The 23,705-nt window shown below is 49.4% G+C and overlaps 1 protein-coding gene across 1 annotated transcript in view; it reads right to left on the bottom strand.

Moving 5' to 3' along the window:
- Positions 1–202: 202 nt before the first annotated feature.
- The window catches only part of TSHZ1 (teashirt zinc finger homeobox 1), a 74,799-nt gene continuing 51,296 nt past the window's right edge, over positions 203–23,705 (bottom strand). Inside the window, exon 2 of the mRNA XM_084778035.1 lies at positions 203–4,786. Coding sequence (XP_084634161.1) covers positions 1,575–4,786 — 3,212 coding nt within the window. The 3' untranslated portion in view covers positions 203–1,574. The remainder of the gene's footprint in view (positions 4,787–23,705) is intronic.

Here is a 23,705-nt window from a genome sequence, read left to right as displayed (position 1 = left end):
GGGCTCTGGGAAGCCTCGGCACCCAGGGGAGGTGAAAATGTTAATTATCACTTTTAAACACGCAGCGAATGAAGGGTGCCAGCACACAAACCATAGGATGACGAGTCTGAATACAATTTTTGTTGGCTGACTGCATGAGCCACACCTCTTGTGGTTTAAATAACATCTCGAAGGGAAAGTAAGGACGACACGGCAATCTGTGTAAATCAAGAACTGCGTGTGGGTTTATTTTACATTTGAGAAAACAGTGGATTTAACTGTGTGAACCAAAATGTACTGTACAATATTAATGACGGGACATCAAAATGTATAATTAATAGTGCATTGCTTGCTCTGTTTTTATTTATCTATTTTTGTCTCATAGCTCCTCTGAGCACACGCATCCGAGAAGATGCTGGTGCCGGTAAAACTTCTATTTAAATCAAGCTGCAGGAACTAAATTTTATCCAAAAATTGTGGTTTTACATTATATACACAGAAATTTAATATAAAATGACAATATAAAAAGTTAAAAGAGAACGCATACAGCCGGAAGTTACAAAGAAAGTTGAATAGATTAAAATGATATGACATGTAACGTACAGGCGTGTGTAAGCTGATGCTGGCAATTTACAAGGAAAAGATCCAACATTTGCCCCCTTTTTTTTTTTTTGGTTTTTTTTTCTGTGGTTTTTTTTTTTTTTCATTTACCAATGCATCACGCTATAGAAAGGTCAGCTGATACCAAAGCTTACATTTGTAAATAACTATAAACTGCAGTATTTTACAGGAAAAAAAGAAATAGCATTTTTACATATTTTTTAAATAATAAGCTTGCATACTTTTTTTTTTGCCAAAAGTGGCATTTTTCAGCATCCAGAGGGTTTGGGCGTAGTGGCGACTGGGGTACATGTTGTTTTTGTTTTAAACACATAAAGTTGTGGCTTCCTAACCCCGTGAGTCCTAGACAGCTTCCTGTCTCCAGCCGCTGCATGCATGTCTCGTCACAAACCAGTCCTGCATATAAAAGCTCATTTTTTAATTATTAAATAAGTTTTGTGTCTGACACAGCTTTTGATCTGACTGAAAAGCCTTTAAGCGCCTTTTCCCCCCTTTTTTTCTTTCTTTCTTTAAATTTTTTTCTTAATTTTTGAGTGAAAGGCACAGAGATAGAGTCCTCAAAGGGTTAAACTTGACACTACCAGGTCCTGTGACCTTTATTGTCATGGCAACTTCGTAATTTTAGGATGTCTCTTTATAGCTGCTATTTGTATCTTTCTCACTGCTAAACAATGTCTCCGAGCGTGCCCCACTATTTCCTACAAAAGATAGCTTAACAACAAGAACGGATGCTGAAAATAAAGGTCAGACTTTGACTCACGGAATAAAAAAAAGAAAAAAGAAAAAAGAAAAAAAAAGAAAAATAACATGCACAGATCAGACAAAGAGCATATAAATATAACTACAAAATATGTGTAAGAAAACCCAAGTCCAGACAGGCAGTTCAGCAACAAAGGAGAGACTGATTTCAGTGGCTCAGGCCAGGCCCTAGTGCAGCAGGAGGGTGGGAGTGCAGACGCCCGCACACCTGGACACTACTGCTTCTCCAGCTCCGTCACGTAGATCAGGTGGTCCTCTGGCGACTTGCCGTGCGTCTTACTAAGGTGCAGTTTTACTGCGTGCTTGCTCGCAAAGGTTCGGTTGCAGAGCTTACACTGGAATGTGGAGCCCAGGTCTTCCTCGGCCGACCCCGGGGGGCCCAGACTCTTGTTGGCGAGGACTTTGGAGACGCTCTGCTGCTCCTGAATCTGACTGAGCGGCAGCTTGGAGAGGTCCTTCAAGCTGAAGCCTAGGTGCGTCTCCAGGTGACTGATGTACGTGGAGGCAGTTCTGAACTGAGAGGCACAATCGTTGCAAAAGAAAACAGGATGCCCTGTGTCAAGGTTCTTGAGGAACTTTGTCCCCCCTGTCCTTCGCAGCTGGTACTTGACATTGGCCAGCCAGTGGCTGATGGTGGTCATGGAGAGGCCCGTGAACTTGGAGATGTGCACCCGCTCCTGAGGGCCTAGGTCCGACATGATGTATTTGCCTTCCGCTGTCTCTCGGAGGCTGGAGGCAAACTGGGCCTGGAGGATGAGCAGGTGCTGTGGGTTCCAGTTGGACTGGCGCCCCTTTCTCTTGTGGACAGGCGACAGCTCGTCCAGGGCCTCCTCGAAGCTGCTGCCATCCGCGTCCGACTTCTCTGACACCGTGGAGGGTGTGGAGGACTTGGGAGTCAGACGGCCTGTGAGGTTCTTCACCATGTCTGAGATGTCCATGAGGGCGCTCTCCCGCAGAGGCGAGGACACGGCGTCAGCCACACCTGAGACCAGCGGCTTGTTCTTGGACTTGGTCAGGTCGATGGGCTGGTCGCTGCTCTCGTAGTAGTAGCGGTCGATGGCATCGGCCTGCTTGGCAGGGGTTGTGGGGTACACGGGCTTGTCCAGCATGCTGTTGCTGATTTTATAGAGCATCGCCAGTGGGTCCAGCGAGGGGCTCACAGGCTTGGACACCTTCCCCAGGTGGGTGTTCATGATGGACTGCAGAGCGCTCAGCGGGTTGATGAAGGAGGGTTCCGGCGAGTGGTCCGTGATAATACCCAGGTTGCTGCAGCCATTGGTGACCTTGGCTTTAAGAGACTCTGTGCCATTTGGGGTGTGAGCATCCAATGGACCCTCCTTCTTTGCCTTCCCACTGTCCACCTCTGAGCCCTTCTTCTGGGGCTTGCACCCAGCCTCCTCTGGCCTAGGCAGGTCTTTATTCTCTTTTGCCACGGGGGAGCTGGCTTTGACAGGGGAGGTCTTCTCCTTCTCAGTGGGCCTCTCCTCCTTCTTGACACTGACCTTGCCCGTGACCTTCTCCACCAACTCCTCCATGGCAGACACGTTGCTCTTATGGGGTGGGGGCGTTAGGCTCCCTGGGGAGTGCAGGAGGGCACTGTGCTCTGTGGAGGACAGCGACTTCACACTGCTGGCATAAGACGGCTGGATCTGCACACTCTGCACGGCTGACTGCAGCGGCTTCACCGTACCCGGAAGCTGGTAGGCTGCATGGATGCTGGGGTACCCACCCCATGATGGGGCACCGTTCTGGGCTTTACTGATGGCCGTGGACACAGTGTTCTCTAGTGACTTTAGGATATCCACTCCCCCCTTGGGGCTGTCGTCCAGGTCTTCCTCACGCAGGTACTGGTAGAGGGCAGTGGGCTCCAACTTGTCAGTGGCCTCCTCTGCCTCCTCCTTGATTTTCCTCTCTGTGTCCCCAACCACCGGGGGAGGAGCTTTCTCCTTCTCCTTCTCGGGCTCCTTCTTTTCTTCTGAGGCCACGGAGCCCGCAGGGGAGTCTGGCTGTTTCTTGATGCTAGAGGCAGGCAGCCGGGTGTGAGTGGTCGGAGGCAGGGGGATGGACTGGATCTTCTCCTCCACCACAGGGTCCAGCACCAGCTGTTTTCCTTTCTTGGAGGCAGAGGTTGTCACCTTTAAGAAGTGGCCAGTGACCATCATGTGGGCCGTGAGCTGCTGCAAGGTGTCGTGGGAGCTGCCACACTCCATGCACTTGAGTATCTGAGCCTTGCGGGCCTCAAACTGCCACGTGTAACTAGCACCGTTCTGGTAGCCGTAGCGGTTGTTGGGCGTCACGTACGGGTTGGCTGTTTTCTGGTCCTTGGCCGACTCATTCAGTGCAACCTCGGTGGCCATGCCCGTGGGCTCCGGGGAGCAAGGAGATGCCAGGTCCTGGAGTGCCCGCTTCTTGGTGGAAGGGACCAGTTTGGTGATGGCTGGCACAGGCTCCTTCAGAGGCACTTTCTGGTAATGCTTTGTTTTGATCATGTGGACGCTAAGGTCCTGCAAGGACTCGAAGGAGTGCCCGCAGTACATGCACTTCAGCACCTTCTGCGCATCCTCCTTCCCCTCCATCTCCATCAGGGACCGCTTCCTGGGCTTGGACCACCTCTTGGTCTTCTCAGAGTCCTTGTCCCTGTTGTCATCCCGGTAGTGGCCCGTCTCGTTCATGTGCACCGTCAGCTCCACCAGCGTGTCGTAGGCCGCGCTGCAGTCCTTGCACCGGAACTTGCTGGCCCCTGTGAACACGGAGCCGTACAGTTTGTTGTTCTGCCGGTAGAGCTGCACGGTGCTGAACAGGCTGGGCTCGGGCAGCAGCCCGTAGGATGACGTCTGCTGCAGTGTCTTGGCCAGGGCAGCCTGGTGCCAGTCGTACCCGGAGCCGCTGCTGCTACTGGTGGTGCTGCCGTGGCTGGTGCTGGTGCTGCAGCTGGTAACAGCCGTGGTAGCCGTGGTACAGGCGGCGCTGGCGGTACTGGTAGGGGGCGTGGGGGTAGGCGTGGAGCTCTCCTTCCGGCTGGCATCGTTGTTGCCGGCGGTCGAACCGGACTTCTTCAGGTCCAAAGCTAGGCTAGACCAGCAGGACTCTGAGAATAAGTTTGCATACACGGCTTTGATTTGTGCCAAGCTGTCCTGGGGGTAGGAGACTCCGCCGTCTGCACACTGCGGTTCCTCCTTCTCCTCTCTGGAGGAGGAGCTTTTGAAATGGGCCAGCTGGTCGCTGCTCTCGCTGAAGGGCGAGCCGTAGCCAGCGTCTTGATTGGTGGCAGTGCTGACGGGGGAGTTCTGATAGCTCTGGGCCTCTTTGGTCTCTGCCTCTTCATTGCACACGAATTCGCTCTCCTGGATGTCCAAAGACAGCCCGCCATCCTCCACGTGCTCCTCATCTATTTCGGCTGCCTTCAGCTCTTCCTCGGGAACATAAGCTAGGAGAGAAAAATGAAGCGCAGTCAGGAGAAGTAAATCATCCTGAAGGACGCAGCCTCCCCAGCAGTTAGGTGATCCTTAAAAAGATGCTTTTCAGCCAGGCTCCCAGACTACAAGGCCACCTCAACTTCTATTCCACGTGCTGGCCCATTGTACCACAGCAAGGCGGCAAGGCAGGAGGAGGGCCATGCTGAGCCTGCCCCCACACAGTGTGCCTTCTCAGCCGGAAGCCCAAACCTCTGCATACTGCCCTCTCTAACTCCTTTCTCTCTCTCTCTTCTTTCCTTCTTTTCCTCCTCCCTGGTTCCCCAACTCTTTTCCTTTTTAGCTCCCTCCCTCTGTTCCTCTCCCCCTTCCTTCCAGACAGTGTCTCAAGTAGCCCAGGCTGGCTTTGAACTCTTGATCCTCAGACGCACAGGCATGCACCACCAAACTAGCACCCTTTCTTAAAGACATCAGTTTGTTTGGAGGCTGAGGGGGACAGGCAAGAATTCCCACAAAGCCTCAGGGGATTCCTCCCACATGCTATTCATCACGGGACTTGCAAGCCCCCTTTGATTTCTACACAGAAATTTTGTTAAAATCGGGAAGAACCCGGCTCTCTCTTTGGAACGATATATTTCCCAGGCAATATTCTATGGTTTCCATAAATAAAAAAAAAATACTCCTTTGTGGCAAGCAGTTAAAAATAACATGGTTTTCACTACAAACAAATGCTTAACACATCATGAGTCTGCTGCCAGGACAAAGCATACTGCTACCTATGAAAGGCTGCCAGAGGGTGACCAAGGCTACCGTCACACCAGTACCCAGAACAGCATCACAGACCACAGCTAAAGGAAGAGATACAATGAGCATCCATCACAGGGACAGATGTGGTCATCCACACCACACAGCATCATCTAGTCTTAAGAGGAAAACACCGACCCCTGACCCCGCAGAGACATGCCTGAGCCTTGAGGACGCTGCATGACAGAAGATGGCTAGTTACAAAGGGCAGGTGCTGCCTCGTGCCCTTGCGTGAAACCTGTGCAGCAGTCAAGCTCTCAGACACAGAGAGACAGTGGGGGTGGCAGGGCCGGAGTCGGGGTGAGGTCCATAAGGAAAGAAGTCTCATGGCTACAGTATCAGTTTGCAAGGCTAGAAATGACGTGGAGTTAGGAGGTGGGGCGGCAGGCCAGGGCGCCACAGGGCCGTACCTTTAAAATGGCTGCAATGGTCACTTTCATGTTCTGAAAATTAATCTTAATGACTTTTTAATTATGAAAGGCAGCGGCAGCGGCAGCGGTGGCACATGCCCCAATGGCTGCCACAAGCCTGGGGCAACCTGCAGAACCACAGGCCGAAGGACACATAGGTGCGAGGGAAAACCTTGATTCTCACTTCAGAACATCGTAAACACTGTGATATGTGACATATCTGGGTGCTGACATGTTTTTACCACCTGCTAAACTTATCTGAGCAATGCGCTTCTCTCTTTCTCTCTCCCTCCCTGCCCCCTCCTCCCCTCCCCCCTTTCTCTGACAGAAAAACTAGGTGACCTAGTGTTTCATGAAAAAGTAGGAAATTTGAGGGTGAGGTGTTCTACAGCAAGCCCTATTAAAATGCACTGGCGTGACCTGAGTGGGGCGTCTCATTAAACATGATCATTCATTATCACATTATCAGAGCCAGATCCTAAGGGAACGTGGCAAAGAGCACAAGCATTTCTAGAAAGGAGTGACAGGAGGGACAAAGAACGTCTCCGTGCCCCAGGGGAAGGTGCCAGGGGTGGATGAAGCAACCAGAAGCTTCCACACCTGCAAATGAAAGGCCCCAGGCTTCAGGGCAGCGGCGCTCACAGTACATGAGTGATGGCCCTACATATATAAGCACACATGGCAATGCTTGCACAATTACATAGTATTGTAAGCTCATGCAGGACAGTACATGTGCTTTATATGTATATATGAGCATGCACATGATGATAGTACATGCATAATCACCCCACTGTATGAACACATGCATTGCAAATGCATGTATGGTCACCATATGTTTGCAATCACACACATGAGGGCATATGTACAGTCATTAATATGTGCAAGATAAACACAACAGAATAGCACTATCATTCCTGTCACACACAAAAACACATGATAGCACATGCATGATCCCTCCTGCATACACTGAACAGTCCATTCAGTCACCTACATTTACAAGCACACATATGACAGTACATACATGACCATACCACATGTGTAAACCCATGTACCACCACCCCACCTGTATGAGCATGCATATGGAAGAACATGTATGTGTGAGCACACATGTGGCAGCACATGCATGATTATCCCATACACAGAAATGCACACATATGCACATTCATTGAGACACCATTGAATCTGCCACATGGAGACTTCTGAGGCCCTGCAGAATGTGTGCCCACTGCCTCTCCACACGCAGCCTGTATGAAAACCCCACAGCAGTATGAACATAGAGGTCCTGGTCCCCGTTTCACAGCCAGGATGGAGCAGAGTCCACTACGGTACCAGGAGTTACAGTTCTGCACGTGCTGCACCACTGCCTGTGTGAGAGACGATCAACAGCTCTAATCTATGGACTGCCGGGTAGTGTTCCAGATAATTCTATAGCTCTCGTAGGAAATGGAAGGCTTGCAATATTCTAAGATGACTGCCAGATTCCCATACATATCCGTGGGTGGGTGGAGCCCACCAATAAAGCCAATTCCCTGATAAGAACCTAAGCCGGGCTGTCCTGGCTGGGGAACAGGTAAAGGGCTCGGATCTAGACTACAGGTGTCACGCATCAGCAGCCTCTTCCCATGCCATCCCACATGTTTGCTCTCCCCCTCATCCCAACAGGAGTGTGGTCACAGGGGCCACACCCATTGGCTGTGCTTCCTCCTCCCAGGGCCCCAGTCTGCATGCTGGAGCTCCCAGACTGAGCTGACATGCCAACTGTGAACAATCCCACAACGCCAGTGCAGCCGACAGTGTCATGGGGATAAGGAACAGAACTGCAGACACCAGGACTTTCTCCAGCCAGCCACACACACACACACACACACACACACACACACACACACACACACACACCTGATACCCATCACCACTGTCAGTTCTCTGGAAGGCGGATGAGGAAAAGATCCTGGAGGATAAATCAGGGTTAAGTATGTCAGGGTCGGAAGGGGCAGTCAGTTGGCCACAGTGAAAGCTGGGCCCTTGATGGTCAGTCGGGTTTCTTTGTGTCCCACTTGACTCATCTGCCACGCAGACACCCCTGTCTGGAAATGGCTTTTTTTTTCTTCTTCTGCCACGGTTATAGTCCTGGGAGGGGCAAAGGCCCACACACCTCGGTGCTGGCTTCCTCTCCGCCTCTTGGCTCTGTCCTACTGCAGTCGAGATGACTGGCTTGACTTCATCCTTAAAAGCCTGCGCTGGCCTGTGGCCACCAAAGCCTTCCATGCCCCTTACACCTACTGCTCACCAGCAGCAGGGAGCTCCTCCCACCTCATAGAGGCTGCAGGGAACGGCAAGCCTGTGCTGCCCATCAGTGTCAGGCACAGGCAGTGGCTCCAGCTGTATGCCGTGTGCCAGGCAGTACGGGGAGCAATGATGAACCAACCAGTGGCCTAGATGGCTTTGAATTAAGGAAGGACTTAGCCCCTGTGAGTCACCAGACACAGTTTAAAACAAGAGAATATCAAGTACCCAAGGAATAAAAAAAAAAAAAACTGAGAGAGATTGTAAAACTTTGATCCCTTCTACCCAAACCTTTATTCCTGACGATGCAGCCTAAGATGGTATGAAATAAAGCAAGTTTCATGTGTCAAGACTCTCACTGCACAGACCATTTATGAAAGTCTCCAATGATGGGGCAGGGGGGAGTCAAGGGAGCTGACGCTCACTCCCAGAAGGAAATGCCGTCCAAACATAGACATAGCCAGTTGGTCCAGCCTGGCATGCAAGTATGAGGATCCGAGTTCAGTCCTGAAACCCCATATGTAAAAGTAAGATGTACTGGTGCTGGGAAGGCAGAGACGGGTGCGTCCCAGAAGCTCATTTGCCAGCCAGCCTAGCCTAATTAGCATTATCAGGTGGACGGGTCCTGAGGAGCAACACCTGAGGCTGGCCTCCAGCCTTGACAAGCACATGCGCACACACGCACACACATACGCGCACTTGTGTACACAAACACAGGCACACCGTGCTCTAAAGACATGGAGAAAGTCAGAGACAACAGGGCAGAGCACAGAGCTGTACAGCCAGTATGACTGGCAAGCCCTTCTCATGGAGCGTGAATGGAGGCCCCTTCAAGCTAATGGATACGTGGGTCTTTGAATGTTGGGTTTGAACAAATACTGGCATTTTCAAAATCATCTCCCAAAGCTTCCATTCAGCTCAATTGGCCACTGTGTGTCATTTCTGAAATCACCTAGCCATATGTAACCATCCCCCTGGCACCCACTGGGTGTAGCCACCAACAGGACCCAGGAGCGTAGAGAATAACTTGATCCTACTGGGTAGGGATGTCAGAAGGCTGTGTCCATCACTACTGTTACTTTTCCTTAATGTCAGGGCTGCAGATGGTACAAGACTAAGCATCTCTGCTCCCTCCCCTGGATGCTCCAGCATTCTCAGCATGCCCGTCCACCTCCCCTGTCACTCTGTGTTCCGTGTCCACCCTGTGCAGCCCCTTGGAACTTCAGTCTTGCAGACAGACAAGCAGGAAGCCTGGTCTTTCGGCCACCAGCTGCCGAGGCTCATTCCAGCCTCACAGCCCTAACTCCATGTTCACCCTGCCTCATGCGCTCTTCCGTTCCTTATTCCCTGAGACCCTCTACTTTCCAGCTATTTCACCTTTTCCCATGTTCCTTACGCAGTGTAACTATTTTCAATTAGCTCCTTTGCCACTAGGACACACAAGGAAGCAGAGATCCTGAGTGACAACTGGGGACCAGCGTCTGTCCTGCAACTCACACCATGGGACACCTTTGCCACTGGTTTGAAGCTGCCATTTCCAATCTTTCTCCCTTCCAAACCAGTGTCTACGCATCCAGGCTCTCCCAGCCCCACCTGTGAGAACCTCCACTTCCCAATGCCAGAGGCAATCAAGAGCCCTGGCATCCCCTGCCGAACCTGGGGAATCCAAAATCCACAGAATTTCTTTTCACAGTGCAGCACCTACAGAGAGAAACGGGTGGCCTGTCACAGGAGCAAGGCTATGAAGAGTTCCCTCGCCTGGATTCCACAGTCTGAGAGCAAAAAGGGCTTCCTTCACCCTGACTTTAGTAGCCACAAATGCAGGGCCTCTCCCAACCGTGGAAGACTGCCGCAAAGACGTCTGGGAACCAGCCCCAAACTGTAATACCTGTCGTGCAAAAGCAGGGCAACCCAGTGACTCCGGGATCTGAGGGCGATCCAAAGAAAAGGGGGCTTCAAGGAAGCCTGCATGTGGGCCAGGAGGAACAGCATCGCCAGACATGCACTTGGACTGACTGGGTCTGTGACCACTGTGGTCCCTGCTAAGGGACAGCCTCCTGCCTGTAACATCAGTCTGGCACAAAGAGGGAGAGAAAGGACAGACTCAAAGCCTGCTAATCCCAGTAGATAGGGTACACCATCACACTAATTATTCTGTGGGCCCTTGCTTCCTCCCAGCGTGCATCCATGGCGGTGAAGAAGTTCCTGTCCTGGTCGCTAAGTTCATCACTGTACTTGTCTGTTGCTATGGTTTGAATGTTTCTGTTCCCCCAGAATTCACCTCTGTGCACTAATCATCAGTGTGAGGGGGTCAGGAGGGACTTTGGGAGGTGGTTATATCACAAGGATGGGGCCCACATGAGTAGGACTAATGTCCTCATAAGGACACCCAGAAAGATACACATGGCATATACTCACTCATAATTGGACACTAGCCCAACAGAGATGTCCCCTGAAAGTCTTCACTTAGCCAGAGTTTGGGATAGATGCTGAGACTTCCTATTGGGACTCTAGGTGTGAGATATGAGGAAGAATGGGGAAATAGAAGGACCCAGAAGGTCCTAGAATCCTACAAGAAGACCGTTAAGGCTGGTGGGTCAGTTCAAACTGCTGTATCAACCAAGGACAATGCATGCAGTAACCCTAAACCCCCTATCCAGATCTAGCCAATGGACACCACATACTTCACAATGTGTGGAGAGCGGGGACTGACTCTGACATGAACTCTGGTGCCCACTATTTGATCACTTCCCCTTGGTGGGGAGGCCTGGTGACACTCAGAGGAAGGGTAAGCAGGCTACCATGATGAGAGTGATCATATGGTAGGGGAGGTCCCTTCTGTCACAGACCTAGGCAAGGAGAATAGGATGAAAGAGGGAGGGAGGGGGAATGGGAAGATACAAGTGAGGGGATAACAACTGAGATGTAATCTGAATAAATTACTTAAATAAAATTTTTGTAAAAGTCCAGAATGCTGCCTTGCCCCTTCCTGCGCAGGGGACACGGTGAGGTGATGACGAGATCTGATGACATCATAACCTAGGGTTTTTTGCCTCTGAATTGAAAGGAACTCAGTTTTCCTTGTTGGTTTCTCACCCAGTCTGTGATACTGTTACATTAGCTAGAACACACCAGAGCACCTGCTCGTCTTGGCTGCGCTGCAAAGATGGGCGTGCAGAATAAACAGCAGCGCACACTACCATGCCCATGGGTGTACCCTCCCTGTGCTGCTGAGGAAAGGCACCCCAGCTCGGCCATATACCACATGACCTACCCCAGGGACAACAGGAAGAAAACCACCATCAGCCTGAACTCACGGAAGCTGACCCAGTGTGGAAAGTGTCCTGGCACCAGGTGTGACATGTGGCCCAGCAGATTATCTGGGCTTCTCTTTTCCTGTGCCTTCCGTCACGTTCACTGACTTTAGGAATATTCCACAGCACTGAGGAAGGAAGGAAGGCAGGAAGCCCAAAGTAGGTATCAGAGCTGCTCCCTGCAACCTCTCACAGGGAGCGGCACCTCACTCCGCCCTTTGCTCGTTAGCTCATGTCATGGATAGTTGGCTGCTAGAGGAACGTGGATGTTTAAAAGCATCAAATAAAAAAAGCCCATACCTTCCTTCAGTCGCTGCTGGGCCTTACAGTGCACACCGACTTCGCTATTGTTTTGCCACCTGGTGAAACTATAATCAGACCAAATTGCATGTTTATCTACACCAAACTTTTCTCCCCCACTGGCAAATGTGATACTCCTGAACAGATGGCCATTATATCAAAATACATTTACTCCAAGGAACCAATTCACAAAAGAGGCTCTCTCTCTCTCTCTCTCTCTCTCTCTCTCTCTCTCTCTCTCTCTCTCTCTCTCTCTCTCTCACACACACACACACACACACACACACACACACACACACACACACACACCTAAACAATGGATGTGTAGCCTCAGTTTGTCATAGAATCTTGTAAAACACAACTTCTTCCAAATTTATAATTGATTGCTCTTGTAAAGTGACTTCACCTTTGCCATGAGAGAGCAGGTGGCTTTGGTAAAAGCCTGGGTCTATCGAGGGACGAAAACGCAGAGAAAGCAGGTACAGGCAAAGCACACCCCTGCCTAGTCTGAAAAGCACATAAAAGTGCAAGCAAGATACACATTCATTTGCTAGCAGAGTCCTGATTTCTGGAAGGGAAGCTGACGCCTGCCAAGCAGGGCTGAAAGGGACAAAAGTGTTTCTATCACTTCTGCAAATTGTAGTTGCTTGTAGTGATTGTTAATGCATCTTTTTGCTGGTGCATTTGACTTGTAACAGAAGCCTTCTTTACTTATGCTCCAATAAAAAGCCACCATTAAGATGGTAAATAAGAATGACCTCGCCTCAATTCCAATTTTAATTAGGAATCCATAGGTAACTACCCTAAAACAAATACAATTTCTTCTTTCCTTCAATGCCCCAGAATTCAATTTGAAATTAGCTTGGAAACAAAGAAGTGCATCCCAAACCTTTCCTGGTCTGCCCACAAGCAAACCAGATACTAATCTTTCGTCTTATGCAGGTGGAGTTGTAATACAACTTTACAAGCAGGGTAGCAGAGATCACACATAAAAATGATGGAAGGCTTCCCAGGATGCCTCAGGGTGTCAGGAAGAAAGAGAAGAGGACCTTGGAAAGGTCAGAGGGAAGTTAGAGTGGGCTGAGAATGGTGGGAGGAGCATGGCTCTCCTAAGCGCCCTGTGGGGGGGGACGGAGGGGGTGAAGGAGGAATGGGGGGAGGGGCGGGGGACGCAGGGTTGGGTTTCCGACAGTTGCATGCGTACACATGGGACATTCTCGGGCTCTAAGAGCAAGTCTCGCTCAAGATGTGTGAACCCAAAGGCAAGCACCAGACGTTCTCAGCCCCAGGGTGGAAAGACAGACACCCCCATCCTAAGGCAGAGGAAGAATCTCTCGTCTACTAGACTAGTCTAGTCTACCAGCCTGGTAGTGTCTGATACTCTGAAAACAGCAGACCTTAATCAACAGGTGGGAGTCCCCTGGTGAGAACAGAAGAGCGTAATTCAGGACCAGTGACCTTCACCCATGACTTACACCTCAGCCAACACCACGAGCCTGTCAGGAATGCCAGCAGACCCACGGACCCTAACACCCTGGCTTCCTCCCACACTGCAACCCAGTGATTACATCGCCTATACAGTTGGTTCCCTAGCGTGGACCGCCGCTGGGGGTCTGGACCCTGGCGGTGAGAGAAAAAGGGAGCAGGAGCCTCGTGGTCCCTGAAACTACCGTGCACCTCCGAATGCAGTCTCCACTGTAAAGGCCGATGCCGTATCGTCTAAGACACGCCGTCTAAAAGAATGTCTGTCTTCAGGCAACTACAGTACACACTGATGACATGGTGGGGGCACTGAGAGCCAGTCTGGGCACCATGTTAGCGGGCCTCTCCGTCTTTAAGTGTGCCGTGGGCAGATAGCAGATTTTCTACAAACACAGCAAAGCTTGAGGGGACCCACTCTGTGCTGGTTTCCACTCCTGGTCAGAAGCTAAGCACAAGGTCCCATGGCCCCAGCCTGCCCTCAAGTCTCTCAACAGCAGTATTGGTGTCTGATCCGAACTGTACCTGCCCTGTCATGACAGAGAGTATGGATGTATCAGAATGACCAGGCTTATTTTTTACAATTATCATTGAATCCTCAAAATTGCTTTTAAAAAACGCTTACTTAAAAGATTTTTTTATTTGGGGGCGGGGGAGAGAGTTTTTTAATTGGCGGGGACTTTCAAATTCAGCCAGAAGGATTATTTATCACGATTCTTTGTTTTCACTACAGGTGACACTTTTCTAAATAAATAAATAAATAAATAAATAAAAATTTCTACAATTTTCTAAAAATCTTTCATTTTCATGTGTACAAACGTACTGAAATACATTACGGTATTTGAAGAGATTGATTTTTCTACAGATGAACCTGTGCAAACAAAACACCTCACAAGGTGAATGGATATAATTTTCTGGCCTAACAGGTTTTTTAAAATAAAAAGCCCCAATGAACCCAGGAAGCAAAGTTATCCCCACTGCATTTCCTCCAAAAACACCCATAATGCACCCCTGCCCTCCCCACCCCCCAACATGGAACTCTGATGAATGAGCAGCCAGGAATTGGTAACTGCAGTATAAAATTCTCTTTTCACAATTACTTACAGAAATAAATGACATTTTCCCCATCAACTAAAACAAAGACTCCGAATCATCATTTCTGCTATTTCTTTTTGTGTCAAAACAGCTTTGCTAGCACTCCCCCGCCCTTCCCGAACCTGGCGTGATGGTGCGGATCATGACAGTGCGAACATGCACAGTATGTCCTGCGTGGGGGGGTGGTCGTGGAGGGGGGCACAGGGAGCTGTCTCACAGGCCACGAGAACAAATGCAGGCCAGCAGCACAGCAAAGGCTGCAGGCATGACCATGGTCTTGCACACATGTGCACATGCATGTGTGCAATGTATGTGTATACAGGTGTGTGCCCATGTGTGTTGACCTGACAAACCTCTCACCCCCACCATTTCCAAGATGGCATTGGGAGAAAGAAATCCATGATCAGACTCCATTTATGAAAAAAATTAAATCTTGTTAATGTTTTTTTGTAATAAAATGTGCCTTCTGGATGCCAATGTATCCCTAAAGATGTGCTGTCATCCTGAGCCACGTTAGATCCTGTGCGTTCTAATATGAGTGGACAGAAGGCAATGTATACAGCCCTGTTACAGCTTAATGTGACACCAACCATGTGTGCCCTGATGGTTCACAGTGTAAATACACACATATTGTCTGAAAAAAAAAAAGATACTTTCATCTTAAATCCTAGCTATATAATCAGGCGCAAATATCGTCGTATCTTTTGCAAATTAGATAAAAACTATATTTCTCAACTCACAGCCCAACATTGTCTAAAACATCTTTGTTTCTTTAAAGAAAACACAGCTCGCTCTTGTCAACAGTCATCTTAAGGGTTGTGGGAAGTGACAGCTGCGTTTGTTTTCTAGTGGGTAAATGCAGTAAAGTTCTGAATTCCCTTCAGTCTTACCAACACTGGCACTGAGCAATTAGGTCTGTAACTGCCCCCCCAACACCTGCATCTTAATCTGCACCCCAATGATGCGCAGGGTAAAGGTGTGCTCCTCGGCCACCCGCTTCGTATCCCATCAGAGGCGAATGCTCCCCCGAGTTCTGTCTCATCATCAGCATTGTTCCTCCTTGGATAGACGCACAAAAGTGTGGGCGCTCTGCTCAACAAGCTGCAGTGACAATAGAAGAAAGGCTTCCCGCACACGCTCTGCTCTCTAGAGTCAGCACGGAATCCGCTGGGAAAAATCAGCCAGGTTCCAAGCTGGTCGCCCCAGTACCCTGCCCCAGGACTGGGTAACATGCACCTGTGGCTACGCTCTCTGACAGGAAGCACTGGGTGCAAGGCGCTCTCAGAAAGAAATGCTCCAAATGTAGGTGGCTGGAATTTTCCAGATATCAGTCTTCAGTGCAGTACAGCAGGCTGGTTGACCAAAGCTTTGCCCTTCGCCCATGCATGTGTGTGTGCGCATGAGTGCATGCATGCATGCACATGGTGTGTGTGTGTGTTGTACTTGTATATAGTGTACATATGTATCTAGGTACACATATAACATATGTGCATGTTTGTGAAAGCCAGAACTGTCCTCAGTTGCTCTCCAGGGCATGTATTGAGACAGACTCACTTGCTGAACCCAGGGCTCACTTGTTTTGCTAGCCTAGCTAGCCAGCTTGCCCCAAGAATCTCCTCAGCTCCCACAGTTTTCTGAGATTACAGGAACACCTAGCCAACGGCTCTAATGCTTTATCTGCTAAGCCATTTCCCCGCTGTGGGCTCTTGCCCTTTTACCCATGTGGCTGTCAAGCAGTACAATCTGGGTAGGAGACCGCAGTGATGCTGCGCACGCAACTTCATCATGAGGACCTGTCAGATACTCTACACCTGTGTGCTCCTGGGCATGCCTGAGCATCCCTTGCTAGCAACCAGCAGCTAATGCTGCTGTAGAGGAACAGGGGTTATAGGGCATGTGGCCGCAAAGAGCCAAGTTCCAATTTAGAAATATTTCCAAATAACATCGACAATTCACATAAGATGGCTCTTCACATGTTCAAACTTCTGGAAGCAGTGATTTTTTTTTAATGGCAAAGAAATGGTCATCCCAAAAGCAGATTATTTATAGTTAACAAGGACTTGAGGAGGAGAAGGACAGTGGTACTTCTTCCTTTTCCACCTCAGGCAGGGCCCTTCACCACCCAGGAAGCTACAGCGGAGATGAGCCTCGCCACATCCCATTGGAGGAGCACACAGATGGGGCACACCCTGCCACGCTCCCTCGCAGTGCAAAGAGCATGTTACTAGCGAAGGTGTGCCAGAGAGATGGAGGTGCCAGTGCAGGACAGCAGCGATTCCATCTCTGAGACCCACTGGCTCTTCCTGTTCCATCTGATAAACTACCCGTCCCGGCACTGTCATTAGGGAGTGGAGATGAATCCATCCGGGCCCCTCCCTTTTCCTCTCTGTCGGGTGATTTCATTGAAATGTTCATCCTCGCCCCTGCCGGCAACATTAGAATGGAAGTATTTAACCTGTTTCCATTACTTATACAAATTGCCATTATGGGGTAGGACAGATGTTAGAATCGCGCCATATAACTAACTTCCGCACATCCTTTACAGGGGCGCGAGGAGCAGGAAGGCGGCTGGATCACATTATCCAACTCCATCATGTGTGCTCTGCCACCGGATTCATTAACTTCGCACATCAGCTTTTGCACTTTCTGCGAGAAAATTCCCAGGCTGTTTGGACTCATTTAATTTGGAGAGAGAAACCTTTGTCAGGGATAATGTTTTGATCAGGTGTGCTGGGAGAGGTGGGGAGAGGGGTGAGGGCGAGAGAAGGAGGGAGGAGCAGGAAGAAAGAACTTGGAAGGGGAAACACCTTGTCGAAATGCTCCCTTCCCCAGGGGATGATGAAAGGGAAATCGGGTGGGTGCCCCTGTTTCTCAAAGATGGCTGTCACTTCAGATAGGCACGGGCACAGCTCACCTCGACAGGTGACACTGTGGTGGAGCAAATCTTGCTGCATTATTGAGCATGCTGGGATGGGACCGCCAGGATGGAAGACTGCAGGCCCAGGATGCCTGGGGCACCGAGGGAGGGAAGTCGGCGGGTGCGTGTGTTTTGCTTCGTTTGCCTCCTTGAGTGAGGGAGAGAATGTTTCCCGATGGGTGAGAAGCTCCTGTGGGTACAGGAGCCACAGCCCAGGTTCAGAACGTCCTTCCTTGGCACCCAAACTCCTGGTCAGAACGACACTCGTGTCCCCAAACTAGTGGGAACCTACATTTAAAATGTTTATCTTGACCACCAGTTGCTGGTCTGAGGGCACTTCCCCGCTGGACATGCGTGGACACCCACAGGAAGCAATGTGCTTCCAAATGCTCAAGGTAGAGACAATGGGGTTTCTGGGGAAAGGCTCCGAACTGGAAGCTTCATGTGTGGAGTAGACAACAAACAGACAAGTTACACCCTTTCTGTTTACGCAGGAAAGTCCTCCCAAGACCAGTGGACGCCATCGCCCACCGCCACTCAGCGAAGTCCACGCTTTCCCGTCTCCCACCATCGGTTCTGCCCAGGAAGCCACTGGAAGGAAGTGCTGAGTGCGCTTAAATCAACTATGAGAGTACAGGGTGCCGCAAGCATCCCAGACAACAGGACAGGGGTGGGATCCAAAGTGCGGGTTGGCATAGGCATGAGATGCAGGAAAAGGACATCTGAAACTTACAGATCTCAAACACCCACAGGACTGGATGAAGCAAGCCCCACACACACACACACATGCACACCACACATATACACAAACATACACACACTACACATATATGCACACACAACATGCATGCACACATACACACATTCACACACCATGCACACATACATATATACATATGCACGCACACACATACACACATACATACACAGTCACCCACCATGCACATACATGCACACATGCACACACATATACACAAACATACACACTCACACACAATGCACATGCACATACATATACACACACATACATACACACATTCACATATCATGCACATGCACACACACACACACACACACACACACACACACACATCTCTAGAAGAAGCAGGAAGCCCACTACCATGAGCACCGGCATTTTCTCCCTCATGGCAACAGTGAAACCCATTTATCTGGAGACTGACTACTATAGCACATCACTAGATACCCATGGAGCACCTCGCCAGCACAGCATCTGGCACGGGAAGATCACAGGAGTGGCAGAGGATGTTTCCTGGGCTGATACTATGGACCAGGCATGGCGCCAAGCACTCCTCAGTACTCTCCCTGTAGTAAAGTCACAATCCTATGATCACACTGCCTATTTCCATGTGAGGAAACTGAGGCACAGATGTTAAGTGAGGAGTTCCATACAGCCAGGAAGATGCAAAGGGCTCACCCCAGGACCCTGTTCCCAACCCAGGCTCTTGACACACCTGTGCAGTTGACACCCCTGTGCTGTTGCTAAGCAGCATTTTCCATCAACAGCAGCAAGAGTCCAGAGTTCAAAATAGGCCATAAAGCAAGCAGGGCCTTTATGTCGACAGAGGGCAGCAACACATTCCTGGGCAGCCCCACCTAAAAGCTTTGATTCTGGTCGCCACAGTCTGAAGAGAAGGGCACTGGATGCCTATCACTTACAGGCTACTGCAGACCCCTTTGGGACTGCTTCAGCCACATCTGGCCAGGGTCTGTCAGACCAAAAGCAAGTCCGCACTCTCCAGGAAAGGCCTGAGAGTATGCTTGGGGCGGGTGCCTGGTGTGTGTGTTCTTCGTGTCTGTGCAGTGAGCCTCGCCCTGTTGCCTAATGTTATGCCACGCACACTGCACTCACACAGGAAAGGGAGGCATGGCTGAGCAGAGAGCTTAGTCAGAACAGCCGCACAAGCACCCAAGTCAGCATGCAGGACCCAAACCCAAAACTGGGTGGGCACATTTGTAATCAAATACCAGAGAAGCAAACATGGAAGGACCCCTGGGGCTTTCCGGCTAGCCAACCTAGGAATTGGTTAGCTCCAAGTCCTATTGAGTGATTCCACGTGCATGTGCACCCTTGTGCTCACACACATTTACACACACACACAGGTGCGGGTATACAAAACAATCTCTTCCTCACCATGTCAACCTATGGGGTCCCACGGGCTCTGCCATCATTTGGCTTCCCACTGAAGAAGCCCCTGCCAGGATACACGGGTCATCCTGCCGGGACACACGGGCCATCCTGCCAGGACACACGGGCCATCCTGCCATGACTCTCTCCCTTTAGAATGGACTTTGCCTCCTATGGCTTCTTTCTGGTGGCATGAGGTGGTCATGAGTCCAGAACGGGTCAGGGAAGACTGGTGCTGGTCTCCCCGAGCACGGAGCAGCACCTTGGCAGATCCTGGCAGCTAGCACAGTGCCTGCAACACAACAGATGCTTTGAAACCGACGGCCAGAAGAGAGAATTAAAGTGAGAGAGGCCTGTGACTTAACTCAGAGCAAACTGACACAGATAAATGCGCATTGCTTCTTTCACACACATGCAATGAAGAACACTTCCAAATCACAGCACAGAAACTTCTTTTTACCAGTCCTTACTATAAAACAGTTGTTAAAAACAAAAAACAAAAAAACCACGCACTTCCACGTGCTGGCCAGCCAGCACCTGTAACTGTCAACACTAGGCTTCCCGGCCGTCAATCAAGCACGGTTCTGCCAAAGTTCTGACGGCCCTAATGATTTGACTGTGAATAGGAACAACACATCAAGCGGAATCATAAAGGGAGAAAATGGGGTGGAAAAGGAAAAAACAACCACTCTGAAATCCTGTCTCAGAAGATCCATCTTCCCTGAGATGTGCCTCCCGTTGGATCGCTGAGAATATCTGTCAGAGATAGCCTGCTACACCATTTGGCTGGTGTCAAACCTAAATAAACCAGATCAGAAAACCAGCAAGTGGCAGGAGAGAAATGAAGGGCTCCGAGCAGCCGCGCTGTAACGCGCATGGTTTGCTTGCTGATTTTTTGGGGGGAGGAGGGAAGGGAAGTCGTGGCAATAGCTGCAGTCATTTGCGGCACTAATGTCCAATTCAGCCTTCTTTCATTCCCCTGATTTAGGTGGTCAGAGTGGTCTCGTAGCCGACACGGGGAAGCTGTGCTGTTTAGCAGGCTGTTTAATGGGAAACTGGCAGTCTTATTTCTTTTCTAGATTTGGTTTGTCACTAGGTCTCCATTACATGCCACTCAGCTTTGATGTCTTTGGACAGGACTGATCAAAAGATGTCATTTGACCTACACAGCATGGCAGAAACTTGGAGAAGTCTCATAAAGCGACACTCCGGCTGTAAATAAAATGACATTATTATTTCCTCTCTCCCATCATGTAGAAAAGCCAATTATGGTAATGCACTGCACGTCAATGAAAATACAGCAATCTTTTTTGGAGCAGCGACTGCAGGCATCAGTACTGCTACTCTCCTTCCTGGGAAAATTTGCCCATTGGAAAATGAAGAGGAAAGAGGTGATAGATGCCTTAAAGACACTTAATAAAACCCTGGACAGCCAAGAGAAGTGCAAGTCAGCAAAACAATTGGAAGTGTAAAATGCAAACGGTTAAGTTTCCAAATTATCTAATAATTTAATCTTTGGTGATTTATATTCTGTCACCAAAATGGCCAGTATCATGTCCCAAGTCTCTTAGCATTTGACTGACAACGAAGCGATTTATGGCACTAATAACCCCTGGTACCCACCAGTTCTTAAGAAGCCAACTGGGGTGGGGGAGGGGTTCCGACCTTGCTCCTGAGATTCATTTAGAAGTGATGTCATGGGGCACAGTCTTGTCTGCAAGACAATCTGACAACCACGCTGGGTGCTGCTCTATTGTTTTAGAATACCCCGTTTTATTAGTCCACAGACTCAAAGTGATCTCCGTCTTTCCCACACTTGAGAACTCCTGGATAAGAACTAATCGTGCATACAGTCCCTCAATTGCCTTTTAAAGAGCTGGCCTCCACTGGACACACCTGTGATGCAGTCAGACTTAACAATGTGTGTCGGGCCCACTGAAACAACCACCCATTGCTTGTGCCCTGGGACCAAACAGGACCAGCTTCATGAACCCTGCGTCTCCTCAGCCTCCAAGGGACCCTGGCCACTAAGCATCACAGCGGTGGTCAGCTCAGTCTGCCCAGTTCTGACCGTCCCGTGTCTATGAGGTACCACCTGGTCCTTGTAGATTTCCCTCATTCAGGCCATGAGAAGGCAGCTTAGGCAAGCGTTGGCATTGACTTTGCAGGACGGTGGGTAGAGGTCAGCTACACCATGAGACTTCTCAGGTGGGGGTGGAGGCACATTCAATATTGCTGTAATCGTGGCATACATTCCTTTCCAGGAAAAAGAAAAGGTTCCTGCAATTCGCATCTATTTAAATCAAGAAAATAAAACCGTTCAGGAGCTACTACATCTACAAGAGAAACAAAACTTTTTTGGCTACGTCAAAAAAAAAATTCTGTGAATCTTCCAATTATTTGGGTTAATTTTTCTTCTCCGTTATATTAAGTCATGTCTAAGCACACACCGCAACTATATCCTTTTCCCCCTGCAATTTGTTCTTAGTACATAATAAAGTATGGATTAAATTAGAAGCTTCAACAAATTGCAGTAACTTTAAATAATATTCGTCATGTCAGTAGTACCAAGGCCTTCACAAAAGATGACATTTGTAATGTTGCAAATTTTATCAAAAAGACTCCCAGCAAGCCCCCTGCCGGGGATCCACGCTTCTACTGGTGACTCTTGGGAAACTCTATGGTGCTTTCGATGCGGGTGCCTGCAACTGCGGCGCACAGGGAGCCAGCCCACAAAAAAAGCCTAAGTTGCCCCAGGTCTGTCCTGGGTTTTGATTTCCCAAGGATCTCACATTTCAATGTTGTCTGCTCAACTAACACTCCTCTGCACATCCTGAAGGCTAATTAATTACTCGGACTTTTTCGTGGCAGTCAGAAAGCAGTTCAACGTGGCTCAAATCCGCCTCCTTCCTAGGGCTTCCTGTTTGCTTTCACATAACAAGACGAGGCTAGATTCTTCTCTTGTCATGGAGGCCCAATACTATCTAAGAGCTAGAAACCAATGCATTATGTTGACCCCTCCAGTTTTCCCCCGTCCCCAAAGAACTTCTATTTAATATCATATTCTTGAACTGCACAGGAAATTCTGGAACAGATGGGTAGGCCAGTCTCTACAGATAAGTATAAACACCTGTAGGCCCTGCTCTGGGGGAAGCGCATTTGCATGTGGTCAGCTCTCCAGTACCCGCTGTGTGACAAGTAGGCTGTGAAGCTGAGTTTTGGCCACCACCCACCATCAGCCACGGGATTCTGGGTGATGACAAATGCTAACCTTGATTAGGAGTTTCCCCGGGGGGTGGGGGGTGGGGTGGGGAGTCAAGGTCAAAGGCTCATACTTCAAGTGACACATTTTAAAACCAAAAATGAGGACAAAGGAGATACTTTCGTTCACAGAAACTCGGGGCCCTGAGTTTACTCTCTCAGGACTGGCAAGAAACACACAGTAACGGAAATGCAGCACACTGGCCTGCATGTAGGAGACCAGAGAGGCAGATCCTGGGGCACTTGTCCACCAACACAGCTCAGTCAAGAAGTCCGAGGGGACAGTCAACTATCCTCTCAAAAGACAAGGTGGACGACCGCTCCTGAGGAGTGATACCTGAGGCTGACCTCCAAATTCACACACACTCACACACACACACACACACACACACACACACACACACACACCGACCTGCACAAATATGGACACACATATACATACACATTATAAAAGCAACAAAAAATGATCCTGAAGCAATACAAAAAACAAGATCTATAGTTGAGCTGTCCAGGCAAGTGTGTTCAGTAAATATAAGTGCTTTATTGCCTTGTAGGTGGGGATTCATGAGCTGCGTATGGGGAGGAGAGACCAGATTCATCACCAGACAAGAAGCCGAGTCTTAGCACAGTCCTGAGTTTGCAGAGTCTAGTCTGGAGTGAGGGGCTGGGAGCAGAGGACAGATTTACACACTGACGTATCATTCCTTACCCCAATATTAAATTTTATGTGGAAATCTAGGAATTTAAAAGCTTCACATTTTTGTGTAATAAAAAAGAAATACAATATCCTGTTGCCACGCACAGTGACACTTCATGCAGGAAAGAAAACCGTCCTCCTTAGCTATTCTTTGAAATACGACCTAAGACGTCATTTAATTTTTGAGAACCCTGAGGTCATGTAACACACTTTCTCTGTCGTTTGTA

Source organism: Acomys minous (genome assembly GCF_964271855.1).
Source record: "Acomys minous genome assembly, chromosome: 4".
Taxonomy (NCBI): Eukaryota; Metazoa; Chordata; class Mammalia; order Rodentia; family Muridae; genus Acomys; species Acomys minous.
The sequence above is the reverse complement of the archived record's forward strand: the minus strand, read 5'-3'. Positions and strand labels throughout refer to the sequence as shown.